At 41.6% G+C, this 20,229-nt stretch overlaps 1 protein-coding gene across 1 annotated transcript in view; it reads right to left on the bottom strand.

Annotated features, from left to right (window-relative positions):
• Positions 1 to 20,229, bottom strand: part of LOC122816306 (medium-chain acyl-CoA ligase ACSF2, mitochondrial-like) — a 1,435,169-nt gene that overhangs the window by 54,252 nt on the left and 1,360,688 nt on the right. Inside the window, exon 14 of the mRNA XM_044089039.1 lies at positions 16,214 to 16,324. Coding sequence (XP_043944974.1) covers positions 16,214 to 16,324 — 111 coding nt within the window. The remainder of the gene's footprint in view (positions 1 to 16,213; positions 16,325 to 20,229) is intronic.

The raw sequence follows: 20,229 nt of genomic DNA on the forward strand, positions 1-20,229 counted from the left end.
AATGCCCTATTTGGCATGTACTTCAATGGACACCTGCAACAACTGGAGAGGCCGCAAACAAACCTCACAAAGATGATCCTAGGCCTGAAGCAATTGTCCTATATGGACAGACTCAAAACACTCAAACTATTCTCTGTCTCATATCGCCTACTTAGAGGTGATTTCTTCTTGCCCTACAAAGCCATGTCTAACCCAGCTCTGATAGAAATGCTACATCCAAGGATATCCTAATCCCTCCACACCACATGCTCCAGAGAACTCAACCTCATTACCACAATCAACAGAACATGCCAGAGGGATGGGTGCATAACCTAGAGACTGCCCATGCCATGGACTACATGTCCCATATATGTCAAACAGAGCACCTCACTGAACCTCTTCAAGAGACATCTTGCTGAATGGATGGGAAATATGGAATTCACCGCAGGGATCACTGCAGTGGCTCTACTCCACAGATGCACTGGGAAATAATGTCAGGTAGCACACTGCCAGGGTAATCCTCTGGTTAGGCTTGTAAAGGCTCCAGGGTCATTAGCCTAGTACACACTTATGAACCTATGAACCTAAACATCTGGATATTCCATAGACATCTGTACAGAGGCCTGGAATGGCCTGCACAATGGTTTAACATGCTGCATGTGAGGCAGATGCCATTGCCATGCTATATAAGGTAATGCCATCTGGAGGTGGTAAACAGGCATGTGATGGTACACCAATCAAAATGCTATCAGCCAAAGAGGATATGATCGATGGACAAAGGGACACACACACACAAACACAGTTATAAGTCCTGAGAATAGAACCCCTACCTGTCTAGTTATTTCTACTACAGTGTTATGCAGTTATCAGATGCTCAGCAGAGCTTACATGAGTTCTCATTCTCCCAAGTCACTTCTAAGGTGAATGACATTAGCAGTTCTAGTAAAGTAGGATGATGGGACAATTACAGGGTGGTACACAAATCAAAATGGTATAACCCACACAGTACATGATTCCCTCACAAACACACACACACACACGCACACACACACACACACACACACACACACACACACACACACACACACACACACACACACACACACACACACACACACACACACACACACACACACACACACACACATATATATCAGTATTGGGATTAGAGCTCCTGCCTATCTATTTATGTCTACTATAGGGTTTTGCAGTTATCGCACGCACTACAAAGCTTACTGAATGTTCACATGGCCAAAGCTGCTGATAACGGCACAGCTGAGGTAAAGTATTAAAGGTGGCAGTAAGTCTACCTTCTGTTCCACCCTTACATTGTGCTAGTTCTTACTGTCTTGCACTTCAAATGACATTTCAAATGGTATTATGGCTTGGCACTTCACCAGGTTAATGTATCAATAATTGGGAAGCCGTCAGCAGTACTCGTTCATCACAGAAGTAGCCCCAGTACTTACTAGTTATGTCCTCCCCTCACAGCATGATTGCAGGGCAGTTTTCTGTGCTGTCACCCATTACCCTGGTGAATTTGTCCATTCTGAGGCACTGCTGCAAGTACCCCATGTACACAGACAACCCTCCCCTCTAAACTCCAAACACTCAGACCTGTGGGAGTTACTCATATACCACCCAATGTGGACATATGCACTCTTCAGCAAAGACTGGACTAGCAGGTAAAGAGAATAAGATCAACACCTGCACCACAGCATGTGGAACACATTGCTCACCATGACACCCACTTTGACAGCCATGACATACAGTGAAAAGCCACACACCTACCTTCACAGAGGCACTCAATGGACATTTACCCAAACAGCACAGACCAGCAAAACAGACACCCACTCAGTCACCACAACATGGCACAAGTCAAGGGACACATATTTAACCTACACAGTGTGCCCCTCAACCTAAGCTCCTAAGGCTAACCACCTTGCACAATACAGTGCTTATGGGTAAATGACTACTGAAGCACACACATATCCCACAGTAGCCCTGATCAGTATACCGCTGTCACGCAGAATGATGCTGTGGTACTATCAACAGATAACTGACTGCAACACTGGCTTATGTGTTTTGTATCATTCTTAGGGGATCCAGTATCTCTCTGCTTGGGCTGACATGACTGATAGAATGCAATGACTTGCCACAGATGTCCTACATCTGTCAGTGCTGGGTTTCCAGGTACTGGCTAAGTGTCTTGCCACCCCTATAATGCCTTATTAGGCAGCGTTCCTAATATAATTACCACCATGACAGCTAGACATGTACGCAATCTGATTTCATGCTGCTCCACAGTAGATATCTAACTGTCAGAATGCAGTCACTCAAAGTACTCATTGGAGTGGAGGGTATTAACATGTCTACTGTAATGAAGAGGTGGTTCACTGCAGCAGACAGCAGCCATGCAGTACAAGGCTATAATGCATTTCACAGCTATCAGCCCCAAAACATGGACCACACCATGCCTCCACAGGTGGTGTTGTCTCCATATTCATTATGGATAGGAAGACCTCCAGACTAGTATCCCCACATAATGCATTGTTGATACTTCCGGTACAATTGCCTTGGGGTAATAGTGCAATCCAGAACATAGCCTGCTATGGGTCTTCTATGATCCTAGACTGTCAATGCACATCCCTCAACACCCTGCCATCTATGATGGTCCAACACAACACTGACATAGTATGAGACTTCAACTACCCTTCCATCACCTGGGGAAAGTAGCCAAACACCAATACAGTGGCCCAACATGTCCTGGGATTCATCATTTCCAATGCCCTGGACCAGCTCATGCTGACCACCGGTAGAGGACGCAACAACCTTGACCTGTGTTGAATACTTAAATATTTCTATTGTGGGTGGCCAGTGATGTGCACTGCTTCACATGTATGTGATTTATATTCCATAACATGGACAGTGTCTGGGTTGTGCACCTGTCCCACAAGTATGTCCTTTGAAGTGTGGTAGTGTGCTTGAGGTCTCTGGGCCATGTTGTGTGGACAGATTGGTATGTTCAGATGTAGTATTCGTGACCTAGTTTGGTGTGACATGGCTGTGTAACTGAGATAGTTTGCACCTATGTAGACAGTATGATACAGGGATTCAATGGAGTTAGTGAAGTCTGTCCATACAGGGCATGTATTTAAGACATGGTATTCTCTTTGTGTGGTACATTTGCAGACTCTACATTTGTTGCAGGTGTCCAGTGGGGTACATGGCAAAAGGGCCACTCTACACATTGATTGGACTACTGAGGGGATGGTACAGGGTAACCATGTCATTTTACTTGCTGGATAACATACACTTAGAAGATGCAAAACATCAAAGTACTTTCTGATGTCAGTGGCACTGTTGTGATCAACAGACAGCTGACTGCCAATCTGTTTTCCCCTTTCTGTTATTACAACATCACTGTTCAGTAGACTACCATCAATGCATTACTTTATGTGAGCCATGATGTACCCAGAGGTAATGGCGGCACATCTCTTGGCATTGGGATAATGTCCAGGGTTCTGACAACAGTTATACATGCCAGAGTGGCCTTTGTGCATGATGTCAATATCACATGGATTGGGAATGCTACCACCCACCTTACTGTTGTATGCAAAATTTTTAGCCAGGATGCCTTTCTTTTCTCCTGCACCTCAGAAGGGTAGATCCCAAACATGAGAGGACATGTGTCTGTACCCTGTGTGACACCAGTCATGGCTGTTCATTGGTTTGACATGGAATCCACTGCAATCACACCATGGGTATTATCTATGAGGCAGTTTGCAGGAGAACTACTGATATAGTGGTTGATGCCTAGCCAAGTGTGTTTGTGTATGATTCCTGGGTGGAGAGTGGTTTCTAAATATTAGATGGGTTGCCTATATTGTTAACTATTCCATACTGTCACATAGTCATTGCACATGTCACTACACATTTAGGGCTGTAGATTGTCTACTCCAACCTCTATGGTGTTTGATAACTGATGGCCTTGTAATGTGGACATTGGGACATATACCAGGTCATCAATATAATAATTTAGCAAAACCTTCCTCCCAATGGATCCTGTTATTACACCAATACCCACACAGGATACTGATGTCAGATAGACAGACACATGCACACATGTGCCAGTACTGAGTTTTAAAACCCTACCTGGCTATGTATTGCTACTGTAGTGTTATGTGTTTTATCATCCATGCCATGGAGCTTATAGGAAGACCAGCATCCAAATGTACCTCTAAGGTGAGTGACATCAGCAGCCGTTGTAAAGTATTACACTTTGAAATGTACTGACTGTGTATGGACACAAAATACTTCAACCTACAGACATACACAAACACACTTTTGCAATTGCCATTACTAAGATTAGAACTCCTACCTAAGTAGTATTTTGCACTACAGTATCACACAGTTATTGCAAGTGCCATGGAACTTACATGTTAGAGAGCTGTCCAAGGTTATCTTTGAAGGTGAGTGACATCAGCAGCAGTGTTAAAGTAGGGGTAAGTGCAGTGTAGTGAGTGTGAATGACCTCAAAATCATGTCTCTATACAGACACACACTCTCTCACACAAACACACACATTTTCACAGTTGCCAAGACCAGGATTAGAACTCCTACCTAACTAGTTTGCTACACTATAGTATTACGCAGTTATCACAAGCACCACGGAGCATATATGTTGGTGAGCTATCCAAAGGTATCTTTGCAGGTGAGTCATATCAGCAGCAGTGCTAAAGGAGGGGTAGGGAAAGTTTAGTGAGTGTGAATGGCCTCAAAATCATGTCTATACAAAGATACACACACTCTCACATAAACACACATTTTCACCAGGATTGGAACTCCTACCTAAGAAGTTTGCTACACCACAGTATTACACAGTTATTGGAAGTGCCATGGAGCTTAGATGTTGGTGAGCTGTCCAAAAGTATCTTTGCAGGAGAGTGATATCAGCAGCAGTGCTAAAGGAGGGGTAGGGGAAATGTAGTGAGTGTGAATGGCCTCAAAATCACGTCTATACAAAGACACACACACTCTTGCATACAAACATGCACATTTTCACAGTTGCCAAGCCCACAATTAGAACTCCTACCTAATTAGTTTACTACACTGGAGTATTACGCAGTTATCGCAAGTGCCATGGAGCTTATATGTTGGTGAGCTGTCCACAGGTAACTTTGACTGTGAGTGACATCAGCAGCACTGCTAAAGGTAGAATAAGGAAAGTGTAGTGAGTGTGAATGTCCTCAGAATCATGTCTCTACAAGGACACACACACCAAGGCACACATTTTCCCAGTTGCCAGGACTAGGATTAGAACACCTACCCAACTAGTTTGCTACACTATAGTATTACACAGTTATCACAAGCACCACAGAGCTTATTTGTTGGTGAGCTGTCCACAGGTAATTTTGAAGGTGAGTGTCATCAGCGGCAGTGCTAAAGGAGAGGTAAGGGGAGTGCAGTGAGTGTGAATGGCCTCAAACTCATTCATCTAGAAACACACACACACTCACATGCAACGTTACATTTGACAGGACTAAGATTACAGATGTTACATGAATACTTATTTGTACTATAGTGTTACACAGTTATCACAAGCAGCACTGACACTATAGGGCTGAAGGCTGACAAAAGGGATTTTTACAGTGAATGACATCAGCACATCATGTGATTTAGGCTAATGGGATGTGTATTGGGTGAGACAGGCCTCATAATGGTATTCTCTCTGTTGCTGTCTGTCTCGCTCTTCCCCATGTCTCTGTATGTGTATGTTTGACATATGATATTATTTTGGCCTTAGATATGTGTGAGTATTCCTATCCAATGTGTATGTGTGAAGTATAACTGGTGTACAGTTTGGTGTGTGAGCATAGACATCTGAAAATAACAGATATCTATAGTCCACTATGTTGTCAGACATGGACTTAATTTCTTTAAGTGCAGGACCATGCCCAGTATGACCTTCTATACTGTGTGTCTTAATCCATTCCAGGGAGAGTTGTACTCCAGTCCAAGGTTTTGTGTGCTACAACTTTACCTAGGAACCTGCTTCTGAAGGATATCTGTAGATAGGTTGCCAATATGGAGACACAATAGGCGTAATATATGGGGAATACTGTAACTATTGCTGTCTGTGCTGCTTGTGTAACATGGTTGGTTGTAGCATAGATTGCCTGACATATGTATTGCTTTACACTGTGATGTATCATAAAAAAGGAATGAAACCACAGATAAACAGCCAGCAGGATGTGAACAATCCAAGAAGAACACCAAACTTTATTAATGTTAAGTACTTTCTTCTCTATTACAGAGACTTCCTCAGAACTGGTTCTGAGGAAGTCTCTCTAATAGCGAAGAAAGTGCTTAACATTAATAAAGTTTGGCGTTCTTCTTGTATTGTTCACATCCTGCTAGCTGTTTTACTGTGATGTATCATGTCATCAACTACTGACAGATATCATTCTTTGCTCACAGTTATTTACCAGGGAAATACAAGATGAATGAAGCTGAGACCATTATTCTGAGGCATAGACTACACATTCTGGCACACTGCTGCCATTGTGGAGGGGTAGCTACAATCAATAGACTGCTGGTTTTGTGTAAATGCTTCAGCACCTTGGTAGTATGCTGGCTGGGGATCCCCTTCTTGTGCTTTTCTCAGCTTAATGGAATGGCCATATTCTGCTGGGGCCATACCTCTCAGCTGTATATATACACCAAGGTCATCCAGATGCAGGACTCATATATCTGGTCAGTTTACCTTCACATTGTGGTTTACAAGCAGTTGTGTGGCTTTTCATTCTTGGGTTTGCAGTCAGGGGTAGTATGGGGAGACATTAGACTGTCAGCCTTCACACACTTCATAACATCCATGCTTCTACATCTCCCTCTGTTATTCTCTCCTCTTCCTAACATTATGAAAGCACTATCACAGAGGTATCCCTATATGCGGGCCTTTATCCCAGTAGTACTTATGGCCTGGTCCACAGTTCTTGCAGTAGGACATGGGAAGGCATGCTACTGGCATTTGTCAGCATGGCCTTGCATTTGTTTTCTGTTTACTGTGTTAGGTTGTTAGTTAGGACCTCCTGACATTCCGTACATTGGCAGTATGGATGAGGCATGGGCTTTTGCTAGAGGACTGTAGGCCATTTTAGAGTGCTGCAGGCCATCTGTAGCAAGCCAGTGCATTCTGTCACTCATATATTTCCAGGCTGCAAGCCAGTGGATTACCCTGGTGTGACAGTTTTAAGTGGTTGATGTGTTCCTGCCAATCCTTCCTGTTCATTCTGATCCACAAGTCTGAATGTGGACAGGTTGGTGCTTACAGCTATGGACACACCTGCAAGGGACACCTATTCAGCATGAAGTATCATATATGTATTCCCATACAGAGAAGGGGTCATGCAGTACTCATTCCCCACAGCATATGACCTGTGATAAACCTGTGGCTGCTGGTGGGGTGAGCTGAGTGCATGTGTGATATGGAAGTTACTGCTACCTGACTCACAGATATACCTGGGACATTCCCCTTATGCTGCCTTGTGTGTGGACAATGGCAGCCTGTCATTACTTTATAACTGTGCCTTTTGTGGTCTGCCAGTGAATAGCCAGAGTACCAGTATTCCACACTGGAAGGATGAGTAGTGTGATGCTAACCTCTATGTATAATTCCAAAGTTGTGTGCAGCAGACAGTTATTTTATATGCACTCTGTGTAGGGTACTTCCACCTGTATACTGTTTTTATGTATGGGCCCCCATTCATGGCATGTCCAGCTTTCCGACAGTGACAGATATTGACATGTGGACAGTGAGTATGTACAACTGCTGACATGGGTGTAACTGTGAAGCAGTGTGGTTGGCATTACAGTTGTTGGAACATGGCCCTGTTGACCACAGTACTACACCTAGGCCACTGAGACACAGCTATCCAGGCCAACATGCTGACCACTTCCAGGCAATATTAAATGCACAACAGACTTACCACACTGACTCATGCATATTGTACACATGCAATAATCTATCATGTAGATTGGGATAACTCTGGCAATCTGTGCTCCAGTGATATTACTTCTCAAACTTACATGTTACTGCATTTCTACATGTATTGTGGGGGTGCACACTTGAAGACTGTAAACATTTGCAGTGATTATACTGGTATTTCAGTTACTCTGTTGGCTTCTATTTCATATTGTATTGTGACCTATCATGCAGAAAGGAGGCATATAGGTAGAGTACATATGTTAGACTGTAATGACATCAATTTCAGTTTCAGGCTTCTTACCATTTAGAACTAAAATGCAACTGCCACACCTGTTGTAGTATGTCTGTGTAGGTCTGGAGGGGGGCTGTTTATCATTGCCATCAATTGGAGGCCTTAGCCCAGCCTTTCTTTATGGTCATCTACACCTGTCCTGCTGGTTGAGGTTGATGGTGGGTATGTGACCCTCATTGACATCCATGTGTGTGACCTATGGACACCCACAGTTATTTGGGCCACCATATGTACTGCAGTGGGAGTTGTCACCTTGTGTAGTACTGCCTAGTATGTTGACACCAATATTCGTTATGGATTTCCTGCTGTCTCATATAGCTGTCAGCTGCTATCCCATTCAGCCACACAATTCCCTTGCATGCTTGCATCCATACCATGCATACAACTAGCAGAATATACTACGCCATTCACTAATTGATAGGAAAGGTGACTTACCTTGTTGCTGGGCCAGTATTGAAGATGGTGCTGGAGTGCTGACTATGTCAGATGCACATAGTACACTCCCTATACATGGTAAAGTGCAGGTAGTGTCATGTTTGGCATCCATTTTACTGTATGTGTGAGTCGGAGAGAGGTGTCATTCCCTAGGTGCCTATAGTTTCAGTGTGTGTACCATGTATTGCCTCTTTGCCAAGGTCAGGGCATACTGGGCATGCCTCCATCTGCCTACAGGGGCTGGCTCAGGGGGCTCCTCATCTGAGTCCCTCTGTGCCTTTGGGGCCCTTGGCAATGGCGGGAGCTGTGTGGCCCTTCCCCATCCTGTTCCTGCTGCAGCTGTTTCTGCAGGATCATATTGTGCAGCATGGCACATACTATGAACATGTGTCAACATATGGCTGGAGAGTACTGCAAGGCTCCACCAGATATGTCCAGGCAGTGAAACCGTGACTTGAGCATCCCAAACACCTTCTCTATAATGATCCTGGTTTGTGTTTGTGCCTCATTATGGCATTCTTGCATGGGTGTGTGGGAATTTCTGATGGGTGTCATCATCCATCGCTCCAGTGCATAGCCAGCATCCCCCACCAGATGCCATATGGGATGTCCCCCCTGGCAAATCCCTGATACAGCTGTGAGGAATGACAGATGTGGGTGTCGTGATAGCTTCCAGGGCTGCCAGTACACACATTCATGGTAATGCCCTGGGCATTGCCCATGACCTGGCAGTTGATGGAGGGGAAACCCTTGCAGTTTATGTAGACCCTACTTGCTCACCAGGTGTTTTTTTTATGTGGATGTGCGTGCAGTCTATGGCACCCAGTACCTGCAGGTATTCAGCTGCATGGTGGAAGAGATGCATATTGCTGGTCAATTCCTCACGGGTGTTGGGAAAGTAAATGTGTTCACGGACATGTGGCAGCATGGAATCCTGGAACTGATGGAGTACTCTGGATAAAGATGCCTGTGATGCCCCCATGATATCCCCAGTAGGGCTTTGGAAAGTACCTGTAGCTAGTATTCTTAAGGCTACACATATCTTAGTATCCACTGGGATGGGTTCCCCTCTGTTTGTTCTGGATGTGAGGTGAGGCCGGCACAGCTCCACAATTTGCTGATGGATGTTCTTGTCCACCCTGTAATGCTCTAAAATCTCCAGGTCATGTAGCCCCTGATCGGTCACCCTGGGTCTGAAGGGTTCATATTACATTGCATAAGTTCGAACTTTCAAAAGTTTGAAAGCATCAAAAAAATAAAAAATAAAAAAAAAAGATAAAACCTACCTGATGGTTGCAAGCAGAGGAGCAAGCCACCCTGCACCCCCCACACCCCCGCCCTTTAAATATACCAACTCCGAGATCGCACTACAGTGCAGTAAAGGTGAATTTTCCCTTTCCGTGCTGTACGGAAATCCCCATTGAAGCATTCAAACTTTTCCAAGTTCGAACATATGGGTTCAACAGTATGGCATTTGAACTTGTTACAGTTCGACAACATAATATGTATCTGGTCTGAACACTATTCTGCTCCTCCTGGGTCTGCAGTGGTTGGCAGTATTATCCTCCTCACCACCGTCAGCCTCAAGCACATACTGATGTATCAGAGCAATGGTAGCCCCTACCATTTTGTTGGTTAAAATTCCCAGGTTTACTCCAAAGATGCAGAGTTTGTGGGGAAACGCTGAGGGGTGTTTTCATACTTTATAGTGGTGTGCTGCTACTGCTGCCTGTCAGATTGGCTGTTTCTGATTCATTCCAGCTGCCAGCTTACTTGCTTATGGCTTGGATTTAGCCACTGTGAGTGATAGAAACATTACTGGTGATTTGTGGATGATTGCCTTTATTCTGCTGTTGCCCTTTTTGTAATTCATTTATACTTGCATCTCCTCCCTTTTACAGCTCTGCAGCTACCTGCCAGCTGTATTATATTTGAAGGGCCCATTCTGAGTTGCAAGACTCCCATAGTAGTGATTTCTACATCAGTTCACCTTTATTTTGTGCTGTTGCCCTTTAATTCTATTTTACATGTCCTCCCATCTTCAGCTCTGCAGCCACCTGTCAGTTGTATTATTTGAGTGCTTTCATTGGCCAGTTGTAGATTGCAGACTCCCATATTGTTGGTTTGTACAGGGTTTCCCTTGTTCTGCTACTTCCTTTGCCTTTTCCTTCTGCCCTTCCTCTTTCAGCTTGTTGGTGGTATAAACAGCAAGATAAGTCCCTCCCCTGCACATGCACACTCTCCTCAGTTCTTGGAGTATGAGTACACAGCCTCAGACACAACCCCACCTCCTAGCTGTGCTTAGCTAAACAGACACCAGCCAACAGGGCTCCAATGTGCTTCCAACAAGCATGATACACCCCTTTTACATGTTCCTTGCTCCTCTTGCCTACAGGATGATGTTAGAGCACCTACACAGTTACGTGCAAGCTGACACTTATAAATCTTCCTGTTCATCTTGTGATTCAGTACAAGTCCCCTCATTAGCATACCCCACTGCCTTAAGCCATAGTTACTGCACTATTCCCGAGCCTTCCCCCTTAGCAACCACTATCCCCTGCCTATGTTTACTTTCTGCATGCCATTGACTATAATGGCAAAATGCAGAAAGTAGTTCTACTGATGTCCCCCCCCCATTTCTACTTTTTCTCCTCCCTCCCACTAGCGTATCACATCCCCTGCCCTCAATGGCTGAGTTCGGCCAACATAAAATAAAATTTAATTTATTTATTTATTTTTTTTATGGTTTTGCATGCCAATTGCCATATATTTGGCTATTGGCATGCATAACCTAATTAATACATGCTTTCTGGAGTGCTGACATTGCTCCGTTGTGTAGCTTGCAAAAATATATTCGGTTAGTAACCGAATACATTTCTGCAAGCTACACTGTTCCAGCATGGAACATGCTGCTTTGCTGGATCGCTAATCGAGTACATTTGCATGGTTTTCACCAGCAAATGAGCTCATTAGCATCCCGCATGCTGGAACAGTGTAGGGCCGCTCGTGCACATGAAAACAGCATGTACGTGGATTGCAAAGCGGCCATTTTCCATGCAGGAGCGGTTACACTGTTCCTGCATGGAAATTACCATTCTTGAATCCTGGGGAAAGTTTAAACTTGGAGTCGCAGACAAATTTCAAAATGAGAGGAATAGATCACTTGGACTGGTTCCCGTCATTAATAACTTTACACAGTTTTGCAGTGACATCAGAAAGTTTAATCGCATGTCTAAATTTGATTCCTATTCCATGTTCTTTGTGGATTAACTGATTGGAAAAATGCCAAAGCTAAGTTTCTGACCACTTTGGACCAAACAAAAGGATATTGTAAAATATTTCATAGCTATAAAAGCTATGAAAAAGTTGTATTTTCCATACCAGCTGAACTCTTTCATTACAGAATCATGTTCCTTCTTCTCCATGGAATACCTGCAACAGTGTGGAAGTTGAAGGACAAAATTCTGAAAACCCATACCAGGTATGCTAGATGGGAAAGCCATCTCCTTAAAGTTCAAGCCACCTTGGCTTGCATACGTGAAGATAGACTAACAGCCAAGACAGCTAAGTGCAAATATGGCAGAAGCTCACAATTCAGGTTGTATAACCAGTCATGGAATAGCAAAAGTACATGTCCTCAACAACTACTAATAAACAAGTTAAGCTTTAGACCTGTGAACTATTACCCAAATTTTATTCTAAAGTTGGCTGACATTGCATACCCCATGACTAACCAGACCAATGGTAACGCTTCTTTAAGATTAAATGGTTGGAGAAATAAGAAAAACCCTTTAGTCAGTCAAAGGCCATGTTGTCTTTGAAATCTGTTTTAATTGCTCCAGAGTTCTGTATTCAAATCACATTGCAGGCATCTGGCAGTTGGTACAGAGGATTAAGGCTATGAGCTGGTAATGAATTGCTCCATGTGATCCAGGATTAGAGTCCCTTAAACTCTATTTGTCTAACAGTGTGACTCAGGGAAAATTCCAATTAGATGTGATAAAAAATCTAAAAGGGAATCCATCCTTGACTGGGTCCTAACTAACAAACCCACATTGTACCCTCACACAGGCAGTCTCCCAGACACCTTAAGTGACCACAACATAATATACTTTATACATAGTAGAACAAGCATATGCAAAACCACTAACTATATATCCACTAGAAACACAAAAAAATTCTCTCCTGAGGTCCTCAACACTTTACTCTGTAACTGTGACTGGACCCCCCTAAAACTCTCCCACTTGACCAGGCTGTAGCATATTTCAACAAAACATTTCTACAACACCTAGACACTGTCGCTCCATTGTGCAAAATCAAGGTTAGAACCTCTACAAACCCCTGGCTCAGTAAAGAAACCAAACAAATCCTCAAGTCCAGAGACACTGCCTGGCTTTACTATCAAAAAAACAAAGAAACACAAAGCTTAACTAAGTACCAAGAACTGCGCAACCATGCAAAAAAATGCATTGGGCTGGACTAAAAATCCTACTACACAACATCACAATCTAAATACCACACAACCTGCAAAAATTTTGGAAAAATGTAAACCAGCTACTAAAATCCATCCAAAAGGCTACCCCCCAAACCAACCACCCCTGACACTAAAATTCCCATTGAAACACAATTCGACTCCCACTTTGTGAACTCAATTCTACCTTAGTATCACAGGACAGTTCCTTCCTCACTATCCCCCCCAACACAAATAACACTAATACAAGCTTTACCCTCAAAACAGTTTCCACCACTTCAATCAAAAGCATGCTCTCCAAACTAAAAACCTCATCAACAGCAGCCGACCTACTCCCCAGCTATTTCTTGAAACTCACAGCAGATGCTATTTGCTATCCCAGCCTCCACTGTCATAAACAGATCAGTTGTTGAAAACTATGTGCCCAAACTCTGGGAAATATCCTATGTTACACCCATACATAAAGGTGGGACCTCCACTGAACTTAATAACTACAGACCCATTGCTTTACTCTCCCCCCTGGCCAAAATTCTAGAAAAATGCATCCATACCCAGATGCTAAACTATCTCCTAGACAGCAACATCCTGTCACCTACTCAGCATGGTTTCAGACCTGCCCATAGTACCACTACAGCCCTCCTCTGCTTCACAGACACAGTAAACCATCTCAAAAATGAAGGCCTACAAGTGTCAACTCTTTTTTGGATATGTCCAAAGCATTTGACACAGTCTCACACCAAATCCTGCTAAACAAACTAAACCAATATCATCTATCAAATTTCACTCTTACCTGGTTCCAAAGCTACTTAACTGACAGGTACCAGGCTGTGAAATGGGAAAATTCTCTCTCTCCTCAGCTGCCCATAACTATAGGGGTCCCACAGGGTTCTATCTTAGGACCATTACTATTCACAGTCTTCACAAATGACCTCCATACCTCCGCACAGCATGCATCTATAATTCAGTATGCAGATGACACTACCTTAATCTGTGCTGCACAAAACATTCCCACCCTCCTGAAAACAACTCAACTAGCATTCTCTGACGTTGAAAATTACCTTACCAAAGCCCAACTTACCTCAATCCAAAGAAAACTCAGCTTATGATTATAACCAATTCTAACAAAAACACTAACAGTCAATTCACTATCTACTCCACTAATGCTACTCCAATTGCTCCAGTGGCACAGGCTAAGCTATCGGGAATAACCATAGACTCCCACCTAAAATTTGATTGTCATCTCAACTTAACTATTAGAAAAGTACATGCCAAACTGGGGTCGCTCTACCGTATCAAACCATTTCTTACCAACAACACAAGATCAGCCATTGCTCATTCCCATCTTCTATCCACCCTTCTCTATGCATCTCCCATTCTGACTAATCTCAACAAAACTGAACTAAGCAAAATGGAAGCCTGCTATAACAGAATTGCCTGCTTTGCTGCAAATTGCTCATATAGAACTCATCACTGTACTGCTTTGAGACAGCTCCACTGGCTTGAACTGCCCAATCTCCTAACCTACAATCAGCTCTGCCTCTGTCATTCTATCTATTACCTCCCCAATAAGTGTCCTGCCCTCAAAAACCTAGTACAACATCACTCAGCCAAAAGGCCTCTTAGATCATCAAGCAAACTACTACTAGAAGTCACCAACTGCTACAATAGCTTTGGAGATGCATTATATAGTAGTTCAGTGGCTAAAAAATGGAACTCTGTCCCTACAAGCATTCAAAACACATCATCCAAAGCCTCCTTTAAAGACCTCATCAGGCAACATCTCAAGAAAAGTTGGCAGTGCCATGATTGCTCCCCAGGCTAGTGAAAGCAGATAACACATACATACAAAATCTAGAGCAATTGATAATAGTTTTCAATCTTACTCACAAACACTGGCTAATCTACAATGTATGTACTGTACCTGTGTACTATGTATGTATTCTACCTATGTTCCAAATTTCAGCTGTACACCACAAATCTATTAATTACCTTTATTTTTAAAATTAATATTTTTTGCTTGTTCTCTCCACTGTAACTGTTTATGTGCTGCATACCACTGTAAAAACAGGTCTCCTGTAATTTGTGTGTATACTGATCATGTCTAAATAACTAAATGTGTCTTTAATTTTTCTTTGTGGAGCTTTTCTCCTTGGGCCTCTGCTGAAAAAAGGCCTTTTCAGCTCAGTCAGACACCCCCGGTTAACAAATGTAAAATAAATAAATAAAAATAAATAATAAATAGGTCACTTAACCAATGCAACTAGGCAGAGTCTGAAAAAAGGTCCATGAAGATTAGTGCCTCCAACCTGATAACAAATAAAACGGACCGTGAGTTGTGGACATGTTTCCAAAAACTGTTCTTGACTTTAGTGATGCTATGTTTAGCTATATCTTCTAGAACTAGACAGACGTATGCTGTTTGCATAAGTGATTCATATGGGTAAACTAGTAACTTGCCATACATATAATTTGCAGAGAAGCTATAACAAGTTTCATGCATAGTCCAAAAATCCTTACAATCAGCATCAGTCCAAATTATTGCAATATTTTTTTTTCAGTAGGTAGAATCCATGCATCCATCCATCCATCCACAACAACTTGCATCCAATTTTTTTGCATTGGGTCACGGTGTCACTTCAACAGTGACAATCATCAAGAGTCAAAGTTCACACCGCCAGGTGGCTTGGCCTGTGGTGGTTGTCCCTCCATAGCACACATTCGCATGTACACTCACACCTATTGCCAGTTTACAGCATCCAGTCTACCTGCTTATATCTCTGGAATGTGGAAGGAAATCAGACCCCCTGGAGAAAATCACACGAACACAGGGAGAACATGCAAATTCAGCACAGAAGACACCCTAGCATAAACATCTGTAAACTCTTTACATACTAAACCAAAGTATGTACTAACATCATCTTATGACTAGAACAGTTAACTAAACATAAAACTTATTTAACCCAAGATTAGGCTATCCAATTGATTTTTATCTCACAGTATTTCTTAAGGAATCATTTTTGTAAGTATAAGCTCAAAGATTACTAACCTGGCCTTTGCAGAATGCTTTTATCTCATCAGCTGTGACTACTTCTCCTTCTTTTATACGTAGACAAGCACAGACTTCTTCTCCCATCCTTTCATCCTTCACACCCACAACCTGCCAAAAGAAATGCTTCATTATTTATTTATTTATTTGTTTATCTGGTATTAATTATCTAAGTAAAAAGTAGTTTACACAGATGTATATTTTCAAAGGTTAGTGCAAGTTTTGTCCTGGTTATTAGCTTATTCAGTCACACAGCATGGAAGGTGGCGGGATAGAAATCCAGATCATAAAGTTGCAACCTGTTCACATCTTAATAATGTAACTACTAGACAACTCTGCCATTTTTTTTGTTCCCTAGCCATTGCTTCATGTTTTCTAGTCTCTTACCCCAGTGCTGCTGTCTATTGCTGGATCTACCAGCCACTCCTTTTTTATCACTTGGACTAACACCAGATTTGGGCTGTGGTTGGTGTAGAACCTAAGGGCATCTTGGGGAGGAGGTATTGCCAGCAAATGCTTCTGTGAGGGGAGGAATATTTGCATTATGACCTATTCTCTTGTCCCTCTCCCATCACCTATGCCTCCCCTCAGGGAACAAGAAGGTGTGTATCCCTCCCCTCTGGGATAGGTATTCCCATTCTGTCTCTGTCATTCTATCAGTCACACAAGCTACAGATTAAACCTGGGTCAGCAGTATCATTGTCAGCACTTTATCTCTCTACATCACCTGTCTGTCTAACTCTGCCAAATGTTAATGAATTTACAGAAATGGCGGGGGCCATGTCATTCACTGAAATTATTCATTGCCCTTTACAGTAACACTGAAGCAATCTGGTAAAATTTGTGACCTTCAATATTGTTAATGACTACACTGTTACCTTTAGGAAAACACATACAATACACACATTAATACTGCCATATTTTGTTCCCATTCACTTAGGCAGATATTTTTTGATTTATCATGTGCATTTTTGTGAATGCAAGTATTTGTGAGTGTGTGTGTGTGTGTGTGTGTGTGTGTGTGTGTGTGTGTGTGTGTGTGTGTGTGTGTGTGTGTGTAGGGAATGGGGGGGTTAGAGAACCCAAGGGGCATCCTCACCAATATATAACCTACTGCCAGATCATAGCACCTATATTTACTTAAGAAACTATTTTGGTTTCAGCACACTTTAGCAAATCTCTCTTTCAAAGATGGTTTTAGAAACCAGTTGTCTTTTTAGTTGGTTGCTCCCAGCTGTTGTCAAATGTCTACTGTTGCACCATCAGGGAATGTATGAGCATTCTCATTTATAATCCTTGACCATGATATAAGAAGCCCATCTTTGAATACTGGGGCTACATTTTTGAATGAACGTTCACAGACTACAGAATTTAAGTGCGGTTTCATGAGGTCATGACAACAATTGTATTCTCCATCACATAACGGCCAAAGTTTAATTCCAGGAGGTCATAAATGTAAAACAGGTGTGAAGTTTTGCTGTAAAAAATATTAGTAGGCTAATGCACTATGCTGTAGTAATCTATATATATATATATATATATATATATATATATATATATATATATACATATATATATATATATATATATATATATATATATATATATATATATATATATGTGTGTGTGTGTGTGTGTGTGTAAAAGGCTGTAAACTTTTTACCCAAAATCCACACTGCTGATGCTGATAATTTTACTATGCTGCTACAAAATATAACAGTTATATACAGTAACAAAGTGATGAAGAAAATTAACACCACAAGTTCTGTAGCAACACTGTCCTATGAAAAAGCCCTCTTAAATGCATGACTTTAAGCTTTAGAACTTCAGTGTTTTCCCAAATCCCATAATATAGAATGTTCTATACTACATTAAACAGTACCCCTTGCCTTTTTTAGGTCAGGATTTCAGGATGATTTTTCAGTGCAAGTGATACACACATTTCATATCTTCCTTGAGAAAACAACATTTAACATCTTCAAACATAAGATAGAAGAGTACATGTGCAGCATAATAACAATTAAATGGATTCTAGAAGGCAGAGCATTAGTTTATGAAGCAGTTTAGAAAGATTTTGCATATATCTAATCATACCACTCAACTGTCCAGATTTCAGCAGAAAATCCAAAATTTTGTCTCATATTTTTGCTATGTTTCTCATAAAAATTGTGATTTTTCTGGTAAATCATTGAAGACTGAAGTCACTAAATAATGACAAACATTTGAGTTATTCATATCCTTCAGAAAATTCATGCTAAGAAAAATTTATTCTAGCAACTTTCGAAGTTTATAATACCAATATATAAATCTGTCCATATTTTTGGGTCTTTGCCCCCTCCCCCATTGTTTTAGACTCAGTCCAGATTTCATACACTAAGAAGTCGGGGGTTATGTATCTAATAGCCACTAATATTTGCAAGAACAATCAGTTAATAAAACATCTGTTTTTACATTAAAATTATTACAAAAGCACTTCTAGGAATATATGCAGGAAACATGAGACAATGTAATATATGGCGGCTTTAGAAACACAAAGTAGAGTAAGGCAGCACTGAAGCAAATTATTAATTATTGCTGGTGTGATGAGTTCAGGAAAAGAAGGATTAACTGATATCAGCGAAAGGGGTAAAAGCCGTGAGGGAATCTGGGGAGGAGAACCACCACTACACAAATGGAGAAAGGCAGCCTGTAACAAGTGAACTGAACTGGATTTACGAGAAGCAATTTTTATACCCCCTAGAAGGAAGAGTATTCCATTGCATTCATTACTACCTAAAATAACCCAAAGTAAAGGAGCCCATACTAGGTCTAACATGACAAATATGAAGTAGAATACAGGCAAATATGAAGTAAAAAACAGGCTTAAAAATTAAAGACTCCTAGGTAGATACCTAGATAGATACCAAAACTGTATATGTAGTGCACAGCTAGATAAAGGACAATTGAGATGTTCTTTTTTGTCTTTTTTGATGTGCAAGTTCTGTATATGCTGACTCCCAAGTAGCCAAAGATTGCTTCAATATTATTGATATGCATTATGTGATATGCAAACGTTATATATGCTGACTCCAAGTTGCTATTTGCAAGCACATTTTTTTTTTTGATTATTGGTTTTCATGAAGTAATTTATTTGTAGAAATACAGTATTTCTCTATTGGTCTCTTTCATTACCAGATTCCTAGTACTTTTTGTATTGATCATTATTGTGCAGGTAATTTGTATAACTCTAAAACTGTGGCAATTACTTTATAGTCTGGCTGAACTGCTGTGTTTTCACTTTATGGTTATTTTCTGCCTATTGTAACTCTTGTGCTCAATACACCCCCCTTCTTCTACCTCCTATTGCCTTTCCCCCTCTTTCTTCTTCTCCACCCTTATTCCTTCTCTTAATTTGTAGTTCCCCTACTTGCACTTCTACCCACATGCTGCAGATGTACCTGTGTCACTGCAACCGCTATAAAGTGAAGCAAAATAAAATAACTAACTCTTCAACTATAACAGAGCTTCCAGAAAGAAAAAGTAGGTAGTAATCTCCATGCAACCCTGCGTATCTACCTACTGAGCCTAAAATAGTAGATTGTTACTTGTCATTGTTAGTGCGTGCACACTCGCGGGACCTGCTCCTCTCTGTTATTATTTGCTGTACCAGGTATGCCTAATACCTCCCACAACTCACTCAAGTATCTTTAGTACAGTGTGAGGACCAGAGTTTTAAAGATACTCACTCAAGTATCTTTAGTACAGTGTGAGGACCAGAGTTTTAAAAATACTCACTCAAGTATCTTTAGTACAGTGTGAGGACCAGAGTTTTAAAGATACTCACTCAAGTATCTTTAGTACAGTGTGAGGACCAGAGTTTTAAAGATACTCACTCAAGTATCTTTAAAACTCTGGTCCTCACACTGTATTAACATTAGTGGCAAAATACTATTAGCATCAATAAAAACTGACACCATTAGCAAAGTATTGGCTAAATACTAAAGGCAACAGCAATTGTAAATTAATAATAAAAAGTT

The sequence above is a fragment of the Protopterus annectens genome, chromosome 12.part0 (genome assembly GCF_019279795.1).
Source record: "Protopterus annectens isolate FY-2018-M chromosome 12.part0, PAN1.0, whole genome shotgun sequence".
In the NCBI taxonomy this organism is placed as follows: Eukaryota; Metazoa; Chordata; order Ceratodontiformes; family Protopteridae; genus Protopterus; species Protopterus annectens.